This window comes from Rhinoderma darwinii, chromosome 13 (genome assembly GCF_050947455.1).
Source record: "Rhinoderma darwinii isolate aRhiDar2 chromosome 13, aRhiDar2.hap1, whole genome shotgun sequence".
Taxonomy (NCBI): domain Eukaryota; kingdom Metazoa; phylum Chordata; class Amphibia; order Anura; family Rhinodermatidae; genus Rhinoderma; species Rhinoderma darwinii.
This window is the reverse complement of record NC_134699.1, coordinates 64457438-64477850: the sequence shown is the minus strand read 5'-3', so window position 1 is coordinate 64477850 and position 20413 is coordinate 64457438. Positions and strand designations below refer to the sequence as shown.

The following is a 20413-nucleotide window of genomic DNA, read 5'->3' as shown; positions in this document are numbered from 1 at the left end:
TACTATAATACTGCCCCCTATATACAAGAATATAACTACTATAATACTGCCCCTATATACAAGAATATAACTACTATAATACTGCTCCTATATACAAGAATATAACTACTATAATACTGCCTCCTATATACAAGAATATAACTACTATAATACTGCCTCTATATATAAGAATATAACTACTATAATACTGCCCCTATATACAAGAATATAACTACTATAATACTGCTCCTATATACAAGAATATAACTACTATAATACTGCCCCTATATACAAGAATATAACTACTATAATACTGCTCCCTATATACAAGAATATACCTACTATAATACTGCCCCCTATATACAAGAATATAACTACTATAATACTGCTCCTATAACCAAGAATATAACTACTATAAGGGCATGCCCACACGTGGCGGATTTCCTCCGCAACTGTTCGCATCAATGCCGCACAGAATCTGCGTTGCAGATTCTGTGGCGGATCTGCCGAAAACTGTGCAGTAAATTGATGCGGACTAGCTGCTGCGGACTGCGGTAAAAGTGCTTCCCTTCTCTCTATAAGTGGAGGATAGAGAGAAGGGACAGCACTTTCCCTAGTGAAAGTAAAAGAATTTCATACTTACCGGCCGTTGTCTTGGTGACGCGTCCCTCTTTCGGCATCCAGCCAGACCTCCCTGGATGACGCGGCAGTCCATGTGACCGCTGCAGCCTGTGATTGGCTGCAGCCGTCACTTAGACTGAAACGTCATCTTGGGAAGCCGGACTGGAGACAGAAGCAGGGAGTTCTCGGTAAGTATGAACATCTATTTTTTTGACAGGTTGCTGTATATTGGGATCGGTAGTCACTGTCCAGGGTGCAGAAACAGTTACTGCCGATCGCTTAACTCTTTCAGCACCCTGGACAGTGACTATTTACAGACGTCTCCTAGCAACGCTCCCGTCATTACGGGAGCCCCATTGACTTCCTCAGTCTGGCTGTAGACCTAGAAATACATAGGTCCAGCCAGAATGAAGAAATGTCATGTCAAAAAAGCAAGACGCATCCGCAGCACACATAACATGTGCATGACAGCTGCGGACTTCATTGCGGAATTTAGAATCTCCATTGAAGTCAATGGAGAAATTCCGCCATGAGTCCGCAACCAGTCCGCCACAACTCCGCAACAGCCATTGCATGCTGCGGACACCAAATTCCGCTCCGCAACCTATGCTCCGCAGCAGAATTTTCTGCCTCGTCTAAACGAACACTTCTAAATAAAAGTGGAAGTCAATGGAGAAACGGCTCTGCTGCGGATTAACGCTGCGGAGTGTCCGCAGCGGAATTCAAGAGGAAATCTGCCACGTCTGGCCATGCCCTAATACTGCCCCTATATACAAAAATATAACTACTATAATACTGCTCCTATATACAAGAATATAACTACTATAATACCGCCCCCTATATACAAGAATATAACTACTATAATACTGCCCCTATATACATACAAGAATAATACGACTATAATACTGCTCCTATATACAAGAATATAACTACTATAATACTGCCCCCCTATATACAAGAATATAACTACTATAATACTGCTCCTATATACATACAAGAATAATACGACTATAATACTGCTCCTATATACAAGAATATAACTACTATAATACTGCCCCCTATATACAAGAATATAACTACTATAATACTGCCCCCTATATACAAGAATATAACTACTATAATACTGCCCTCTATATACAGGAATATAACTACTATAATACTGCCCCTATATACAAGAATATAACTACTATAATACTGCCCCTATATACAAGAATATAACTACTATAATACTGCCCCCTATATACAAGAATATAACTACTCTAATACTGCCCCTATATACATACAAGAATAATACGACTATAATACTGCTCCTATATACAAGAATATAACTACTATAATACTGCCCCCCTATATACAAGAATATAACTACTATAATACTGCCCCTATATACAAGAATATAACTACTATAATACTGCCCCTATATACAAGAATATAACTACTATAATACTGCCCCCTATATACAAGATTATAACTACTATAATACTGCCCCCTATATACAAGAATATAACTACTATAATACTGCCCCTATATACAAGAATACAACTACTATAATACTGCCCCCTATATACAAGAATATAACTACTATAATACTGCTCCTATATACAAGAATATAACTACTATAATACTGCTCCCTATATACAAGAATATAACTACTATAATACTGCTCCTATATACAGGAATATAACTACTATAATACTGCTCCTATATACAAGAATATAACTACTATAATACTGCTCCTATATACAAGAATATAACTACTATAATACTGCTCCTATATACAAGAATATAACTACTATAATACTGCCTCTATATACAAGAATAGAACTGTTATAATACTGCCCCTATATACAAGAATATAACTACTATAATACTGCTCCTATATACAAGAATATAACTAATATAATACTGCTCCTATATACAAGAATATAACTGCTATAATACTGCCCCTATATACAAGATTATAACGACTATAATACTGCTCCTATATACAGGAATATAACTACTATAATACTGCCCCCTATATACAAGAATATAACTACTATAATACTGCCCCTATATACAAGAATATAACTACTATAATACTGCCCCTATATACAAGAATATAACTACTATAATACTGCCCCTATATAAAAGACTATAACTACTATAATACTGCTCCTATATACAAGAATATAACTACTATAATACTGCCTCCTATATACAAGAATATAACTACTATAATACTGCTCCTATATACAAGAATATAACTACTATAATACTGCCCTTATATACAAGAATATAACTACTATAATACTGCCCCTATATACAAGAATATAACTACTATAAGGGCATGCCCCCACGTGGCGGATTTCCTCCGCAACTGTCCGCATCAATGCCGCACCTAATCCGGGTTGCGGATTACGGCTGCGGATCTGCCCAAAATGTGCAGTAAATTGATGCGGACTAGCTTCTGCGGACTGCGGAAAAAGTGCTTCCCTTCTCTTTATCAGTGCAGGATAGAGAGAAGGGACAGCACTTTCCCTAGTGAAAGTAAAAGAATTTCATACTTACCGGCAGTTGTCTTGGTGACGCGTCCCTCTTTTGGCATCCAGCCCTACCTCCCTGGATGACGCGGCAGTCCATGTGACCGCTGCAGCCTGTGATTGGCTGCAGCCGTCACTTAGACTGAAACGTCATCCTGGGAAGCTGGACTGGAGACAGAAGCAGGGAGTTCTCGGTAAGTATGAACTTCTATTTTTTTACAGGTTGCTCTATATTGGGATCGGTAGTCACTGTCCAGGGGGCAGAAACAGCTACTGCCGATCGCTTAACTCTTTCAGCACCCTGGACAGTGACTATTTACTGACGTCTCCTAGCAACGCTCCCGTAATTACGGGAGCCCCATTGACTTCCTCAGTCTGGCTGTAGACCTAGAAATACATAGGTCCAGCCAGAATGAAGAAATGTCATGTTAAAAATGCAAGACGCATCCGCAGCACACATAACATGTGCATGACAGCTGCGGACTTCATTGCGGAATTTAGAATCTCCATTGAAGTCAATGGAGAAATTCCGCCATGAGTCCGCAACCAGTCCGCCACTGCTCCGCAACAGACAGAGCATGCTGCGGACACCAAATTCCGCTCCGCAGCCTATGCTCCGCAGCGGAATTTTACGCATCGTCTAAACGAACACTTCTAAATTTAAGTGGAAGTCAATGGAGAAACGGCTCCGCTGCGGATTAACGCTGCGGAGTGTCCGCAGCGGAATTCAAGTGAAATTCCGCCACGTGTGAACCCAGCCTAATACTGCTCCCTATATACAAGAATATAACTACTATAATACTGCCCCTATACACAAGAATATAACTACTATAATACTGCACCCTATATACAAGAATATAACTACTATAATACTGCCCCCTATATACAAGAATATAACTACTATAATACTGCCCCCTATATACAAGAATATAACTACTATATTACTGCTCCTATATACAAGAATATAACTACTATAATACTGCTCCCTATATACAAGAATATAACTACTATAATGCTGCCCCTATATACAAGAATAAAACTACTATACTACTGCCCCTATATACAAGAATATAACTACTATAATACTGCCCCCTATATACAAGAATATAACTACTATAATACTGCCTCCTATATAAAAGAATATAACTACTATAATACTGCTCCTATATACAAGAATATAACTACTATAATACTTCCCCTATATACAAGAATATAACTACTATAATACTGCCCCCTATATACAAGAATATAACTACTATAATACTGCCTCCTATATACAAGAATATAACTACTATACTACTGCCCCCTATGTACAAGAATATAACTACTATAATACTGCTCCTATATACAAGAATATAACTACTATAATACTTCCCCTATATACAAGAATATAACTACTATAATACTGCCCCCTATATACAAGAATATAACTACTATAATACTGCCTCCTATATACAAGAATATAACTACTATACTACTGCCCCCTATGTACAAGAATATAACTACTATAATACTGCTCCTATATACAAGAATATAACTACTATACTACTGCCCCTATATACAAGAATATAACTACTATAATACTGCCCACTATATACAAGAATATAACTACTATAATACTGCCTCTATATACAAGAATATATCTACTATAATACTGCTCCTATATACTAGAATATAACTACTATAATACTGCTCCTATATATAAGAATATAGCTACTATAATACTGCTCCTATATACAAGAATATAACTACTATAATACTGCCCCCTATATACAAGAATATAACTACTATAATACTGCTCCTATATACAAGAATATAACTACTATAATACTGCTCCCTATATACAAGAATATAACTACTATAATACTGCCCCTATATACAAGAATATAACTACTATAATACTGCCCCTATATACAAGAATATAACTACTATACTACTGCCCCCTATATACAAGAATATAACTACTATAATACTGCTCCTATATACAAGAATATAACTACTATAATACTGCTCCCTATATACAAGAATATAACTACTATAATACTGCCCCTATATACAAGAATATAACTACTATAATACTGCTCCCTATATACAAGAATATAACTACTATAATACTGCCCCTATATACAAGAATATAACTACTATAATACTGCCCCTATATACAAGAATATAACTACTATAATACTGCCCCTATATACAAGAATATAACTACTATAATACTGGTCCCTATATACAAGAATATAACTACTATAATACTGCCCCTATGTACAAGAATATAACTACTATAATACTGCTCCCTATATACAAGAATATAACTACTATAATACTGCCCCTATATACAAGAATATAACTACTATAATACTGCTCCTATATACAAGAATATAACTACTATAATACTGCCCCCTATGTACAATATTTTTATGAAAGGATGTGTCTATAATGCATTGTGTACCTGCAGGACAGCTGTTTGGCTTTTTCACACACGTTTGGACTATCGCGGATGTTTCGGGGGTCTACATAACTCACTTTCTTACTATTCGAGATCTCTGGGATGGTACTATTTCTTGCTTTGATCTTGTGCCTGTGATTTTCGTTAGTTGTCTCCTAGGGAGATGCCTTGTGTGGTCTATAACTATCACATCCCTTTCAGAGGACTCCATGGTCTTGTGGGGGGTTTTAGGTAAGACAATGAGACTTATATAGTTCGTGCCTCAGTGTTGACCTTTGACTCATCGTGGTGATTGACAGTTTTACCTCCTCTTGTCTTTGCACAATGGACTCCATAATTACGCACAGGTTTTTTGTTGCCATGTTCCAATCTTTTTCTGTTGTCTGACGTTCAAGGTCTCCGTGCCAAGTAGCTGTTGACTCAGTTGAAGAGTTACCTACAATCGATTATTTACCTAATGTTTCAGTGTTGGGGATGGCGTCTGCTGGTGTGAAGGCTGAAATGATCTGCTCCATCTGTATGGAGATATATTCGGATCCTGTTCGCCTGCCTTGTGAACACAACTTCTGCCAAAAGTGTATCACCAAAGCATGGAAGCATCAGGTTGAGGGAGAGTATACGTGTCCAGAATGCAATAGAAGGTATAGAAGACGACCTTCCCTCAAGGTGAACCTGAAGCTACGAAACATATCCGATGCTTTTCTTCTAACTCACAAGGAATCCGAAGATACCGGGACCCGGTGCAGCTACTGCATCCACAGTTGTGTACCTGCGGTAAAGTCCTGTCTACACTGTGAAGCTTCTCTTTGTGATAATCATCTGGCAACCCACAATAAGTCACCAGAACATGTCATCGTTGACCCCACCACTTCCCTCGTGAACAAAAAATGCCCCGTCCATAAGAAGATCCTGGAGTATTACTGCATGGAGGACAATTCATGTATCTGCGCGATCTGCAAAATCAATAGAACGCACAATGGACATCTGGTGGTGTCTGTGACGGAAGCCTCAAAGAAGAAACAGAGAAAATGCAAACATATCCAGAAGAAACTGGCCAAGAACCGAGACAAGGCCGAAAAAAGACTTGAGGTTCTACAAAGAGAAAAAGAAAGACTGACTAAAAAAGCAGCTGGAGAAACCGAGAGAGTCACTGCCCTGTTTAGAGACATCGGAAAATACCTAGAAACCGTCGAGAGAAGAGTCCTGAGCATCATCTCCAGCTGGGAAGAGAAGGCGTCACTTCCAGTCTCCGATCTGATCCAACAATTAAACACAAGGAAGGACGAACTCTCCAAGAGAATAATTCATGTTGAGGAGCTGTGTAACATGACCGACCCAATAAATGTCCTGCAAGAAATGGAATCGGGGGGAAAAGACTTTGCTGATGTAGAAGGTAATGAAAAGAAGGCGGACGATGTAAATGGTCTCCATGATGTGGATGAACTGGACGAGATTCTCATTTCACTGGAAATACACAAAGACTTGGCTGAAATTATGAAGTCTGTGAAGAAACAGTTACATGATTGAGGTTCTAGGTGAAGTTTACACCTTACAGTCACGTCATAATGCTGCTATGGAGGGAATAATGGGGGGGGGGGGGTCACGGCACCAAAATATGGCTCCTCTAGATTGCGTAATCTGCTCTTGCGGGAGGCACATTTGTTGGCCGCGAACCCCCTCATGAGTCACCTGGGCAGTGTTGTGGGGGCACTGGCAGCATCTCTTGCATTGGGCAGTGGTAGGAGGGCACATTACATCAGAGAATAAAGGATTTCTGGAAATACACAAAGGTCCTGGAGTTTTATGTGTCTGATTATAATCCACCTCATGCCTTTTATGTGGGAGAATACGAATATATATGGATTACCGAGCTGATCAAACACAATCCCAGTGGAATATGGAATTTATTATTCACCTACAAAGTCTTCTAATAGAGCTCTGCCTGTTCTATGTATTACCCAAAGTACCCATCAACTGCAGCGAACACATAAGAGGTTAAATCGTATAAAAAATACTGCTGAGCTGCTGTATCTAAGCCTATGATGTGTGATACAGTCTGCTGAGCCACTGTATCTAAGCCTATCATGTGTGATACCGTCTGCTGAGCCGATGTAGCTAATCCTATCATGTGTGATACTGTCTGCTGAGCCACAGTATCTAAGCCTATCATGTGTGATACTGTCTGCTAAGCCGCTGTATCTAAGCCTATCATGTGTGATACTGTCTGCTGAACCACTGTATCTAATCCCATAATGTGTGATACTGTCTGCTGAGCTGCTGTATATAAGCCTATCATGTTTGATAGTGTCTGCTGAGCTGTGTATCTAATCCTATCATGTGTGATACTGTCTGCTGAGCGGTTTATCTAATGTGTGATACGGTCTGCTGAGCTGTGTATCTAATCCTATCATGTGTGATAGTCTGCTGAGCTGTGTATCTAATCCTATCATGTGATACGGTCTGCTGAGCTGTGTATCTAATCCTATGTGATACTGTGTGCTGAGCGGTGTATCTAATGTGTGATACTGTCTGCTGAGCTGTGTATCTAATCCTATCGTGTGATACTGTGCTGAGCTGTGTATCTAATCCTATCATGTGCGATACTATCTGCTGAGCTGTGTATCTAATCCTATCATGTGTGATACTGACTGCTGAGCCACTGTATCTAAGCCTATCATGTGTGATACTGTCTGCTGAGCCACTGTATCTAAGCCTATCATGTGTGATACTGTCTGCTGAGCTGTGTATCTAATCCTATCATGTGTGATACTGTCTGCTGAGCCACTGTATCTAAGCCTATCATGTGTGATACTGTCTGCTGAGCTGTGTATCTAATCCTATCATGTGTGATACTGTCTGCTGAGCCACTGTATCTAAGCCTATCATGTGTGATACGGTCTGCTGAGCCGATGTAGCTAATCCTATCAAGTGTGATACTGTCTGCTGAGCCACTGTATCTAAGCCTATCATGTGTGATACTGTCTGCTGAGCCGCTGTATCTAAGCTTATAATGTGTGATAGTCTGCTGAGCTGCTGTATCTAAGCCTATAATGTGTGATACTGTCTGCTGAGATGTGTCTCTAATCCTATCATGTGTGATACTGTCTGCTGAGCTGTGTATCTAATCCTATCATGTGTGATACAGTCTGCTGAGCTGTGTATCTAATCATATTATGTGATACAGTCTGCTGAGCCACTGTATCTGAGCCTATCATGTGTGATACTGTCTGCTGAGCTGTGTATCTAATCCTATCATGTATGATACTGTCTGCTGAGCTGTGTATCTAATCCTATCATGTGTGATACTATCTACTGAGCTGCTGTATCTAATCCTATCATGTGTGATACTGTCTGCTGAGCTGTGTATCTAACCTATCATGTGTGATACTGTCTGCTGAGATGTGTATCTAATCCTATTATGAGTGATACTGTCTGCTGAGCTGTGTATCTAATCCTATTATGTGTGATACTGTCTGCTGAGCTGTGTATCTAATCCTGTCATGTGTGATATTGTCTGCTGAGCTGTGTATCTAATCCTATCATGTGTGATACTGTCTGCTGAGCTGTGTATCTAATCCTATTATGTGTGATACTGTCTGCTGAGTTGTGTATCTAATCCTGTCATGTGTGATATTGTCTGCTGAGCTGTGTATCTAATCCTATCATGTGTGATTCTGACTGCTGAGCTGGTTATCTAATCCTATCATGTGTGATACTGTCTGCTGAACTGTGTATCTAATCCTATCATGTGTGATACTGACTGCTGAGCCATGTATCTAATCCTATCATGTGTGATACTGTCTGCTGAGCTGCTGTATCTAAGCTTATGTGTGATACGGTCTGCTGAGCCGATGTAGCTAATCCTATCAAGTGTCATACTGTCTGCTGAGCCACTGTATCTAAGCCTATCATGTGTGATACTGTCTGCTGAGCCACTGTATCTAAGCCTATAACGTGTGATACAGTCTGCTGAGCTGCTGTATCTAAGCCTATAATGTGTTATACTGTCTGCTGCGATGTGTCTCTAATCCTATCATGTGTGATACTGTCTGCTGAGCTGTGTATCTAATCCTATCATGTGTGATACAGTCTGCTGAGCTGTGTATCTAATCATATCATGTGATAGTCTGCTGAGCCACTGTATCTGAGCCTATCATGTGTGATACTGTCTGCTGAGCTGTGTATCTAACCTATCATGTGTGATACTGTCTGCTGAGATGTGTATCTAATCCTATTATGAGTGATACTGTCTGCTGAGCTGTATATCTAATCCTATCATGTGTGATAGTCTGCTGAGCTGTGTATCTAATCCTATTATGTGTGATACTGTCTGCTGAGCTGTGTATCTAATCCTGTCATGTGTGATATTGTCTGCTGAGCTGTGTATCTAATCCTATCATGTGTGATACTGTCTGCAGAGCCACTGTATCTAATCCTATCATGTGTGATACTGTACCATGTATCTAATCCTGTCATGTGTGATATTGTCTGCTGAGCTGTGTATCTAATCCTATCATGTGTGATACTGACTGCTGAGCTGTGTATCTAATCCCATCACGTGTGATACTGTCTGCTGAGCCACTGTATCTAATCCTATCATGTGTGATACTGACTGCTGAGCTGTGTATCTAATCCTATTATGTGTGATACTGTCTGCTGAGCTGTGTATCTAATCCTGTCATGTGTGATATTGTCTGCTGAGCTGTGTATCTAATCCTATCATGTGTGATTCTGACTGCTGAGCTGGTTATCTAATCCTATCATGTGTGATACTGTCTGCTGAACTGTGTATCTAATCCTATCATGTGTGATACTGACTGCTGAGCCCTGTATCTAATCCTATCATGTGTGATACTGTCTGCTGAGCTGCTGTATCTAAGCTTATGTGTGATACGGTCTGCTGAGCCGATGTAGCTAATCCTATCAAGTGTCATACTGTCTGCTGAGCCACTGTATCTAAGCCTATCATGTGTGATACTGTCTGCTGAGCCACTGTATCTAAGCCTATAACGTGTGATACAGTCTGCTGAGCTGCTGTATCTAAGCCTATAATGTGTTATACTGTCTGCTGCGATGTGTCTCTAATCCTATCATGTGTGATACTGTCTGCTGAGCTGTGTATCTAATCCTATCATGTGTGATACAGTCTGCTGAGCTGTGTATCTAATCATATCATGTGATAGTCTGCTGAGCCACTGTATCTGAGCCTATCATGTGTGATACTGTCTGCTGAGCTGTGTATCTAACCTATCATGTGTGATACTGTCTGCTGAGATGTGTATCTAATCCTATTATGAGTGATACTGTCTGCTGAGCTGTATATCTAATCCTATCATGTGTGATAGTCTGCTGAGCTGTGTATCTAATCCTATTATGTGTGATACTGTCTGCTGAGCTGTGTATCTAATCCTGTCATGTGTGATATTGTCTGCTGAGCTGTGTATCTAATCCTATCATGTGTGATACTGTCTGCAGAGCCACTGTATCTAATCCTATCATGTGTGATACTGTACCATGTATCTAATCCTGTCATGTGTGATATTGTCTGCTGAGCTGTGTATCTAATCCTATCATGTGTGATACTGACTGCTGAGCTGTGTATCTAATCCCATCACGTGTGATACTGTCTGCTGAGCCACTGTATCTAATCCTATCATGTGTGATACTGACTGCTGAGCCCTGTATCTAATCCTATCATGTGTGATACTGTCTGCTGAGCTGCTGTATCTAAGCCTATCATGTGTGATACGGTCTGCTGAGCCGATGTAGCTAATCCTATCAAGTGTGATACTGTCTGCTGAGCCACTGTATCTAAGCCTATCATGTGTGATACTGTCTGCTGAGCCGCTGTATCTAAGCCTATAACATGTGATACAGTCTGCTGAGCTGCTGTATCTAAGCCTATAATGTGTGATACTGTCTGCTGCGATGTGTCTCTAATCCTATCATGTATGATACTGTCTGCTGAGCTGTGTATCTAATCCTATCATGTGTGATACAGTCTGCTGAGCTGTGTTTCTAATCATATCATGTGATACAGTCTGCTGAGCCACTGTATCTGAGCCTATCATGTGTGATACTGTCTGCTGAGCTGTGTATCTAACCTATCATGTGTGATACTGTCTGCTGAGATGTGTATCTAATCCTATTATGAGTGATACTGTCTGCTGAGCTGTATATCTAATCCTATCATGTGTGATATAGTCTTCTGAGCTGTGTATCTAATCCTATCATGTGTGATACTGTCTGCTGAGCTGTGTATCTAATCCTGTCATGTGTGATATGGTCTGCTGAGCTGTGTATCTAATCCTATCATGTGTGATATTGTCTGCTGAGCCACTGTATCTAATCCTATCATGTGTGATACTGTACCATGTATCTAATCCTGTCATGTGTGATACTATCTACTGAGCTGCTGTATCTAATCCTATCATGTGTGATACTGTCTGCTGAGCTGTGTATCTAACCTGTCATGTGTGATACTGTCTGCTGAGATGTGTATCTAATCCTATTATGAGTGATACTGTCTGCTGAGCTGTGTATCTAATCCTATTATGTGTGATACTGTCTGCTGAGCTGTGTATCTAATCCTGTCATGTGTGATATTGTCTGCTGAGCTGTGTATCTAATCCTATCATGTGTGATACTGTCTGCTGAGCTGTGTATCTAATCCTGTCATGTGTGATATTGTCTGCTGAGCTGTGTATCTAATCCTATCATGTGTGATTCTGACTGCTGAGCTGGTTATCTAATCCTATCATGTGTGATACTGTCTGCTGAACTGTGTATCTAATCCTATCATGTGTGATACTGACTGCTGAGCCATGTATCTAATCCTATCATGTGTGATACTGTCTGCTGAGCTGCTGTATCTAAGCTTATGTGTGATACGGTCTGCTGAGCCGATGTAGCTAATCCTATCAAGTGTCATACTGTCTGCTGAGCCACTGTATCTAAGCCTATCATGTGTGATACTGTCTGCTGAGCCACTGTATCTAAGCCTATAACGTGTGATACAGTCTGCTGAGCTGCTGTATCTAAGCCTATAATGTGTTATACTGTCTGCTGCGATGTGTCTCTAATCCTATCATGTGTGATACTGTCTGCTGAGCTGTGTATCTAATCCTATCATGTGTGATACAGTCTGCTGAGCTGTGTATCTAATCATATCATGTGATAGTCTGCTGAGCCACTGTATCTGAGCCTATCATGTGTGATACTGTCTGCTGAGCTGTGTATCTAACCTATCATGTGTGATACTGTCTGCTGAGATGTGTATCTAATCCTATTATGAGTGATACTGTCTGCTGAGCTGTATATCTAATCCTATCATGTGTGATAGTCTGCTGAGCTGTGTATCTAATCCTATTATGTGTGATACTGTCTGCTGAGCTGTGTATCTAATCCTGTCATGTGTGATATTGTCTGCTGAGCTGTGTATCTAATCCTATCATGTGTGATACTGTCTGCAGAGCCACTGTATCTAATCCTATCATGTGTGATACTGTACCATGTATCTAATCCTGTCATGTGTGATATTGTCTGCTGAGCTGTGTATCTAATCCTATCATGTGTGATACTGACTGCTGAGCTGTGTATCTAATCCCATCACGTGTGATACTGTCTGCTGAGCCACTGTATCTAATCCTATCATGTGTGATACTGACTGCTGAGCTGTGTATCTAATCCTATTATGTGTGATACTGTCTGCTGAGCTGTGTATCTAATCCTGTCATGTGTGATATTGTCTGCTGAGCTGTGTATCTAATCCTATCATGTGTGATTCTGACTGCTGAGCTGGTTATCTAATCCTATCATGTGTGATACTGTCTGCTGAACTGTGTATCTAATCCTATCATGTGTGATACTGACTGCTGAGCCCTGTATCTAATCCTATCATGTGTGATACTGTCTGCTGAGCTGCTGTATCTAAGCCTATCATGTGTGATACGGTCTGCTGAGCCGATGTAGCTAATCCTATCAAGTGTGATACTGTCTGCTGAGCCACTGTATCTAAGCCTATCATGTGTGATACTGTCTGCTGAGCCGCTGTATCTAAGCCTATAACATGTGATACAGTCTGCTGAGCTGCTGTATCTAAGCCTATAATGTGTGATACTGTCTGCTGCGATGTGTCTCTAATCCTATCATGTATGATACTGTCTGCTGAGCTGTGTATCTAATCCTATCATGTGTGATACAGTCTGCTGAGCTGTGTTTCTAATCATATCATGTGATACAGTCTGCTGAGCCACTGTATCTGAGCCTATCATGTGTGATACTGTCTGCTGAGCTGTGTATCTAACCTATCATGTGTGATACTGTCTGCTGAGATGTGTATCTAATCCTATTATGAGTGATACTGTCTGCTGAGCTGTATATCTAATCCTATCATGTGTGATATAGTCTTCTGAGCTGTGTATCTAATCCTATCATGTGTGATACTGTCTGCTGAGCTGTGTATCTAATCCTGTCATGTGTGATATGGTCTGCTGAGCTGTGTATCTAATCCTATCATGTGTGATATTGTCTGCTGAGCCACTGTATCTAATCCTATCATGTGTGATACTGTACCATGTATCTAATCCTGTCATGTGTGATATGGTCTGCTGAGCTGTGTATCTAATCCCATCACGTGTGATACTGACTGCTGAGCCCTGTATCTAATCCTATCATGTGTGATACTGTCTGCTGAGCTGCTGTATCTGAGCCTATCATGTGTGATACGGTCTGCTGAGCCGATGTAGCTAATCCTATCAAGTGTGATACTGTCTGCTGAGCCACTGTATCTAAGCCTATAACGTGTGATAGTCTGCTGAGCTGCTGTATCTAAGCCTATAATGTGTTATACTGTCTGCTGCGATGTGTCTCTAATCCTATCATGTGTGATACTGTCTGCTGAGCTGTGTATCTAATCCTATCATGTGTGATACAGTCTGCTGAGCTGTGTATCTAATCATATCATGTGATAATCTGCTGAGCCACTGTATCTGAGCCTATCATGTGTGATACTGTCTGCTGAGCCACTGTATCTAATCCTATCATGTGTGATACTGTCTGCTGAGATGTGTATCTAATCCTATTATGAGTGATACTGTCTGCTGAGCTGTATATCTAATCCTATCATGTGTGATAGTCTTCTGAGCTGTGTATCTAATCCTATTATGTGTGATACTGTCTGCTGAGCTGTGTATCTAATCCTGTCATGTGTGATATGGTCTGCTGAGCTGTGTATCTAATCCTATCATGTGTGATACTGTCTGCTGAGCCACTGTATCTAATCCTATCATGTGTGATACTGTACCATGTATCTAATCCTGTCATGTGTGATACTGTACCATGTATCTAATCCTGTCATGTGTGATAGTCTTCTGAGCTGTGTATCTAATCCTATTATGTGTGATACTGACTGCTGAGCTGGTTATCTAATCCTATCATGTGTGATACTGACTGCTGAGCTGTGTATCTAATCCCATCACGTGTGATACTGTCTGCTGAGCTGTGTATCTAATCCTATCATGCGTGATACTGTCTGCTGAGCCACTGTATCTAATCCTATCATGTGTGATACTGTCTGCTGAGCTGCTGTATCTGAGCCCATCATGTGTGATACTGTGTGCTGAGCGGTGTATCTAATCTTATTATGTGTGATACTGTCTGCTGAGCTGGTTATCTAATCCTATCATGTGTGATACTGTCTGCTGAACTGTGTATCTAATCCAATCACATGTGATACTGTCTGCTGAGCCACTGTATCTAATCCTATCATGTGTGATACTGTCTGCTGAGCTGCTGTATCTGAGCCCATCATGTGTGATACTGTGTGCTGAGCCACTGTATCTAATCCTATCATGTGTGATATTGTCTGCTGAGCTGCTGTATCTGAGCCCATCATGTGTGATACTGTGTGCTGAGCTGTGTATCTAATCCTATCATGTGTGATACTGACTGCTGAGCTGTGTATCTAATCTATCATGTGATAGTCATCTGAGCCATGTATCTAATCCTATCATGTGTAATACTGTCTGCTAAGCCGTGTATCTAAGCTGATCATGTGTGATACGGTCTGATTAGCTGCGGTATCTAATCCTATCATGTGTAATACTGTCTGCTGAGCCGTGTATCTAAGCTTATCAGGTGTGATATTGTCTTTAGCTGCGGTATCTAATCCTATCATATGTAATACTGTCTACTGAGCCGTGTATCTAAGCTTATCAGGTGTGATATTGTCTTTAGCTGCGGTATCTAATCCGATCATGTGTGATACTGTCATCTGAGTTGTGTATCTAATACTGTCTGCTGAGCCAGCATCGAGAACGGTATAGTTTAGTGCTAGGTCCATCTACAATCAAACACTGGTAGCATAAAGGGTTAAGATGAAGTTACACCCCTTGGTAGGGTAATAAGTAACACCCAGCATTGTGGGGAGTTTGTCTCCTACTAGTCTTATAGCTGAGACGTGCGTGCGGTTTTTCTTCTCAGCTGTGACCTGGAGACGGACGTGTCAAGTCAGGAATCACAAGTCGCCTGGAAGCTGTGACCTCATCAGTGGGACAAGTCAAGGCACACGAGCGGCCGGGAGTCCCAGGTTTCAAAGAAACAAGTCTACTTCCTGGTTCCTCTTCCTGGCTTCAGCAATGGCGACTGCTCTTCTGCAACACACTAAAGTCTGCTCCAACTGCCTGACCGTTTATACAGATGCAGTAACCCGGAGATGTGGACACCACTTCTGCCCGGAGTGCATTGATGGAGTCCTGAACACACTGAAGGGGTCTGGAGATTACGCCTGTCCTCAATGCAAAGAACTTCCTTTCCTAGAGAGCATGACTTGGAGGAGCGTAGATCAGACCCTTATGTCTACTCCGAGACAGGAGGAGCAGCCGCCACTCATACCTTGTTCTTATTGTATTCACTCTTCTGCACCTGCTGTTAAAACTTGTTTGCATTGCGAAGCTTTTCTGTGTGAGGACCACCTAAGAGTCCACGTAAAGTCTGCAGAACATGTCCTAGGTGAACCCACCCCCATCCTGGAGGACCAGAAGTGCTCCGAGCATAAGAAGATCCTGGAATATTACTGCAATGAGGATGAAGTTTGTATCTGTGTGTATTGCCTGGCAGAGATGCACAGGACACACGAGCTGGAGCCACTAAATGAGGCCACCGAAAAGAGAAAAGAAAGACTAAAAGGTATTCTCGAAACACTAGATGCAAAGAGAGAAAAAACAGACGAAGAGATCCAGAATTTACTGATACAGAAGAACGAGATTCCAGACAAAGTAACCAGTCTCCTAGAAACCGTGACCGTGCTCTTTACTAAAATGAGGAGGCAACTGGAAGATCTAGAGAAGAAAGTCCTGAGTGAGGTTTCCAGGCAGAGAGATCATGTGTCGTCCTCCATCTCTGATCTGATCCAGCAGCTGGAAATAAGAAAGGACGAGTTGTCAAGGGAGATCGCGAACGTTGAAAAACTTCTCCACTCCACTGATCCATTGACCATCCTACAAGATCTGGTGGTGAACTTCTGTGATAGCAAAGAAAGAAACGACTCTGAGATCGACAAAATGATCGACAGCTCCGGGAATCTGAACCATTTCCTCATTGCTCTGAACTTATATGACGGTTTAGACGACATTGTGACAGAGGCAAAGAAGGACTTTTATAGAATCGAGTCTTCCGATCTTTTACTGGACATAGACACCGCTGCCAATAATGTGTCCATCACAAAAGACCTCAAATCCGCAACGTGGTCGGTGGTGAGTCAACGCCGTAAAGAAACGCCAGCCAGATTCCAACAATTCCAAGTTTTAAGCATCCAAGGAATTCTGTCTGGAGAACATTACTGGGAAGTGGAGGCCAGTGAAGCGGAATACTGGATGGTGGGTATGGCTTATCCCAGTGCCGAAACCAAAGGGGAGAAGTCCTGGATTGGCAATAATAAGAAGTCCTGGTGCTTCTGCAGGTGGTACGAGGAGTACTCAATAAGACATAACGGTAAAGACGTTCAGCTGCTTCCCGGTATGTCCTCCGATAGGTACGGGATACATGTGGACTATGACTCTGGCCGACTGTCCTTCTACGAGCTGTGTGACCCCATCAGACATTTATACACTTTCAATGAAAACTTCACCGAGCCTCTTCATGCTGCATTCTGGGTAAATGATAACGGGTGGCTAAAAATCAGCAAATCGTGAGATGTCTGGGGTACGGTGAGCACTTCAAAGGGGCAATTCCTCGTTTTTAATACCGCCCCGATAAAAATATGGCGGTTCTGTAATCTGTACCTATGTTATATTGACAGAACTCTGCGTAGTACGGACTGTTTCTTCCCTCGCTGTTTCGCTGCGGTGACAATGCAAACAAATGTAATACAATGAAATTTGAGAATTAAAAACTTAAATGAGAAATATTAGCAGAGATTCGTGATAGAAATGTATTAACCCCTCCGTGGTCTCCTAAGTGTCCAAGCAATGATCCGACTTGTCCATATACTGGAACGGGTTGTCCTGGTGGTAAGTTTTAGGGTATATCATATAGAATAGCCATAAAATGGTGATTAGTGAGGATTTGACTGCTGGAACCCCCACCAATACCTATAGCGAGAGCCCCCAGTCGCTCTCCATAGACATGAATGGGCCATACGGAACAGACCGCGTGGATGTGGTCAACTGTGTGCCGAGAACGGGGACCTCCATCACCTTTAAAAATCTCCATATAAAAGTATACAGTCTGGTGCTATAGAAAACCGCTTTGTATACAATGGCCAAATACATGGAAGTGGGTATCCTCGCGGCCCAGTCCGTATAAAGGAGGTGGAATCCTTGAAACCTCCGGCGTTCTACTCTAAGCAAAAGGCCATTCATGTCACAGTCCTAGAGATTTCCAGTAAAAAGTAAGTCACGGAGAGGTCCCATAGGGGTCTGGGGGCTTTTATGGAGTGCAGTAGCCCTTTCGCTCTAGAAATCAGTGGTGGTAAAGCCTCATGCCCGCTTCAGTTATTTTCTTCAGGGTGCTATCCGATTTTTTTTTAAAAAGATCCCACCCGGACACATTAATTTCTATGGGGCCACTCACACTTCATTTGTTTTGACAGTTCCGTTCGTGCGCTCCGTCAAAAGTAGTGCATGTCCTACTTTTGTCTGTCGTTCATTGAAGTCTATGGGTACATAAAAATAAAAAAAAAAACGGACGGCACACGTGTGCAGTCTGCTTTTCATGGATCCGAAGCAACGGCAGGGCGTGCCAAAGTTCCCTGCATTCAACGCGCAAGATGGAATTTAACGGACCGTTTAAAACGGAAGGCAAACAGAAGCACAGCGTCCGTTTAAAAGGGAACGGGTGCGGAGTGACAACGGAAACCACACGGATGTCACAACTGACACACGGATCCGTTTTAAACTGACGTGAAAACGGTGAAGGATGAGGCCATGTGATGTGGATTTCTCTGTGTAGGTGAGCGTGTTGACAGGACATTAGTAGACTACTTGCAGCCTTGAAGGACACGATCACAGTCATTTACAAATACTGCCCCTAGTGGACATTCCTCAGCAGGACGCCTCATTCTGACAATTTACCTTGGAACTAGACATTATATATCCAGAGGAACAGGTTCTACTAGTCCAACATTCATCTGGTTCGCTTGGTAACTGCAAACTAAAAAGTAATTTACATACAAAACTTTCTTCACAACCTGGCCCTACCGACACTCCGAGAATCAACTAGTGAGCTTGAATTCTCCAATACAGGAAGCAAAGATCGCTACTGCAATTCAGCAAGTGCCCAGCGGTAAATCCCCTGGTCCAGATGGACTTTCAAACGTATATTATAAATCCTTGCAGGGAATTTTCTCCCTATATGAGCAGATTTTTTCAAAAAGCTATGTCATCTGGCTTTATGCCAGCAGAAAACTAATAGTAACTATCCCAAAACCAGGTAAAACCATGGACGCCCCTCAGAAATTTCGCCCTATATCGTTATCGAAAACGGATGTTAAGCTATATGCTAAAATTTTGGCTATGAGATTTGCCCCCCTCCTGCCTTTATTGATAGTAGAGGACCTAGTAGGAGATGTGGAAGGAAGACAGGCTTCAGATAACACACGTAGAGTGCTGGGCCTGTTACATCATATAGAACGGTCACATTACCCCTTCTGTTATGTTAACTTTGGATGCGGAAAAAGCGTTCGACCGCATTCATTGCGCTTATGCTTTTTCCACTCTTGAAGAAATGGGTTTTCAGGGGGCGATACTTATGGCTATTAAGGCTTTATATTCACATCCTTCAGCTAAGGTTTACACTAATGGTGTGTTATCAGATAGCTTTCAAATAACTAATGGTACCAGGCAGGGATGCCCACTATCGCCATCGGTGTTTATCCTATCTATAGAACCACTTGCACAACTCTTAAGAACACACCCTAATATACATGGGATACAAATAGGGCAGAGAGCACATACCGGGTCTCTATATGCGGACGACATTATACTCTCGTTATCATCGCCCGCAGACTCCTTAAAATCTGCTCTGGTGGCACTTTTTAGCTCGGGCTGGCAGGATAATCTCCTCAAACACTAATTGAATCCATGTATATCTTCCCTTCTAGTATGAAAGCACTTTTTTTTTCTAGAATTTTGGAATGTCCCAATCCCTCGCCAAATCTCTCCATTTACGACAGCCGCTCTAGCCTGCTGGTCTTACTTGCAACAGGAATCAATAGACTTACGTCCTCTTCTCAAATCATACCTTCCTATTGATTAACGCCACCTAGAGATGGAATACGGCACATACAGCCCCATAGTGAATGCGAACGGGACCCGTTCCATTCTCTGCAGCGTACACCGTCTGT

The 20413-nt window shown here is 41.5% G+C and overlaps 2 protein-coding genes across 2 annotated transcripts in view; one reads left to right on the top strand and one right to left on the bottom strand.

The window, feature by feature from the left end:
* The window catches only part of LOC142665937 (manganese-dependent ADP-ribose/CDP-alcohol diphosphatase-like), a 45294-nt gene that overhangs the window by 7173 nt on the left and 17708 nt on the right, over positions 1-20413 (bottom strand). The window lies entirely within an intron of this gene.
* LOC142665607 (E3 ubiquitin/ISG15 ligase TRIM25-like) lies at positions 16017-17948 on the top strand. The gene has a single exon (XM_075845316.1). It carries the CDS (start codon positions 16209-16211, stop codon positions 17760-17762), a length of 1554 nt encoding a protein of 517 aa, XP_075701431.1. The 5' UTR covers positions 16017-16208; the 3' UTR covers positions 17763-17948.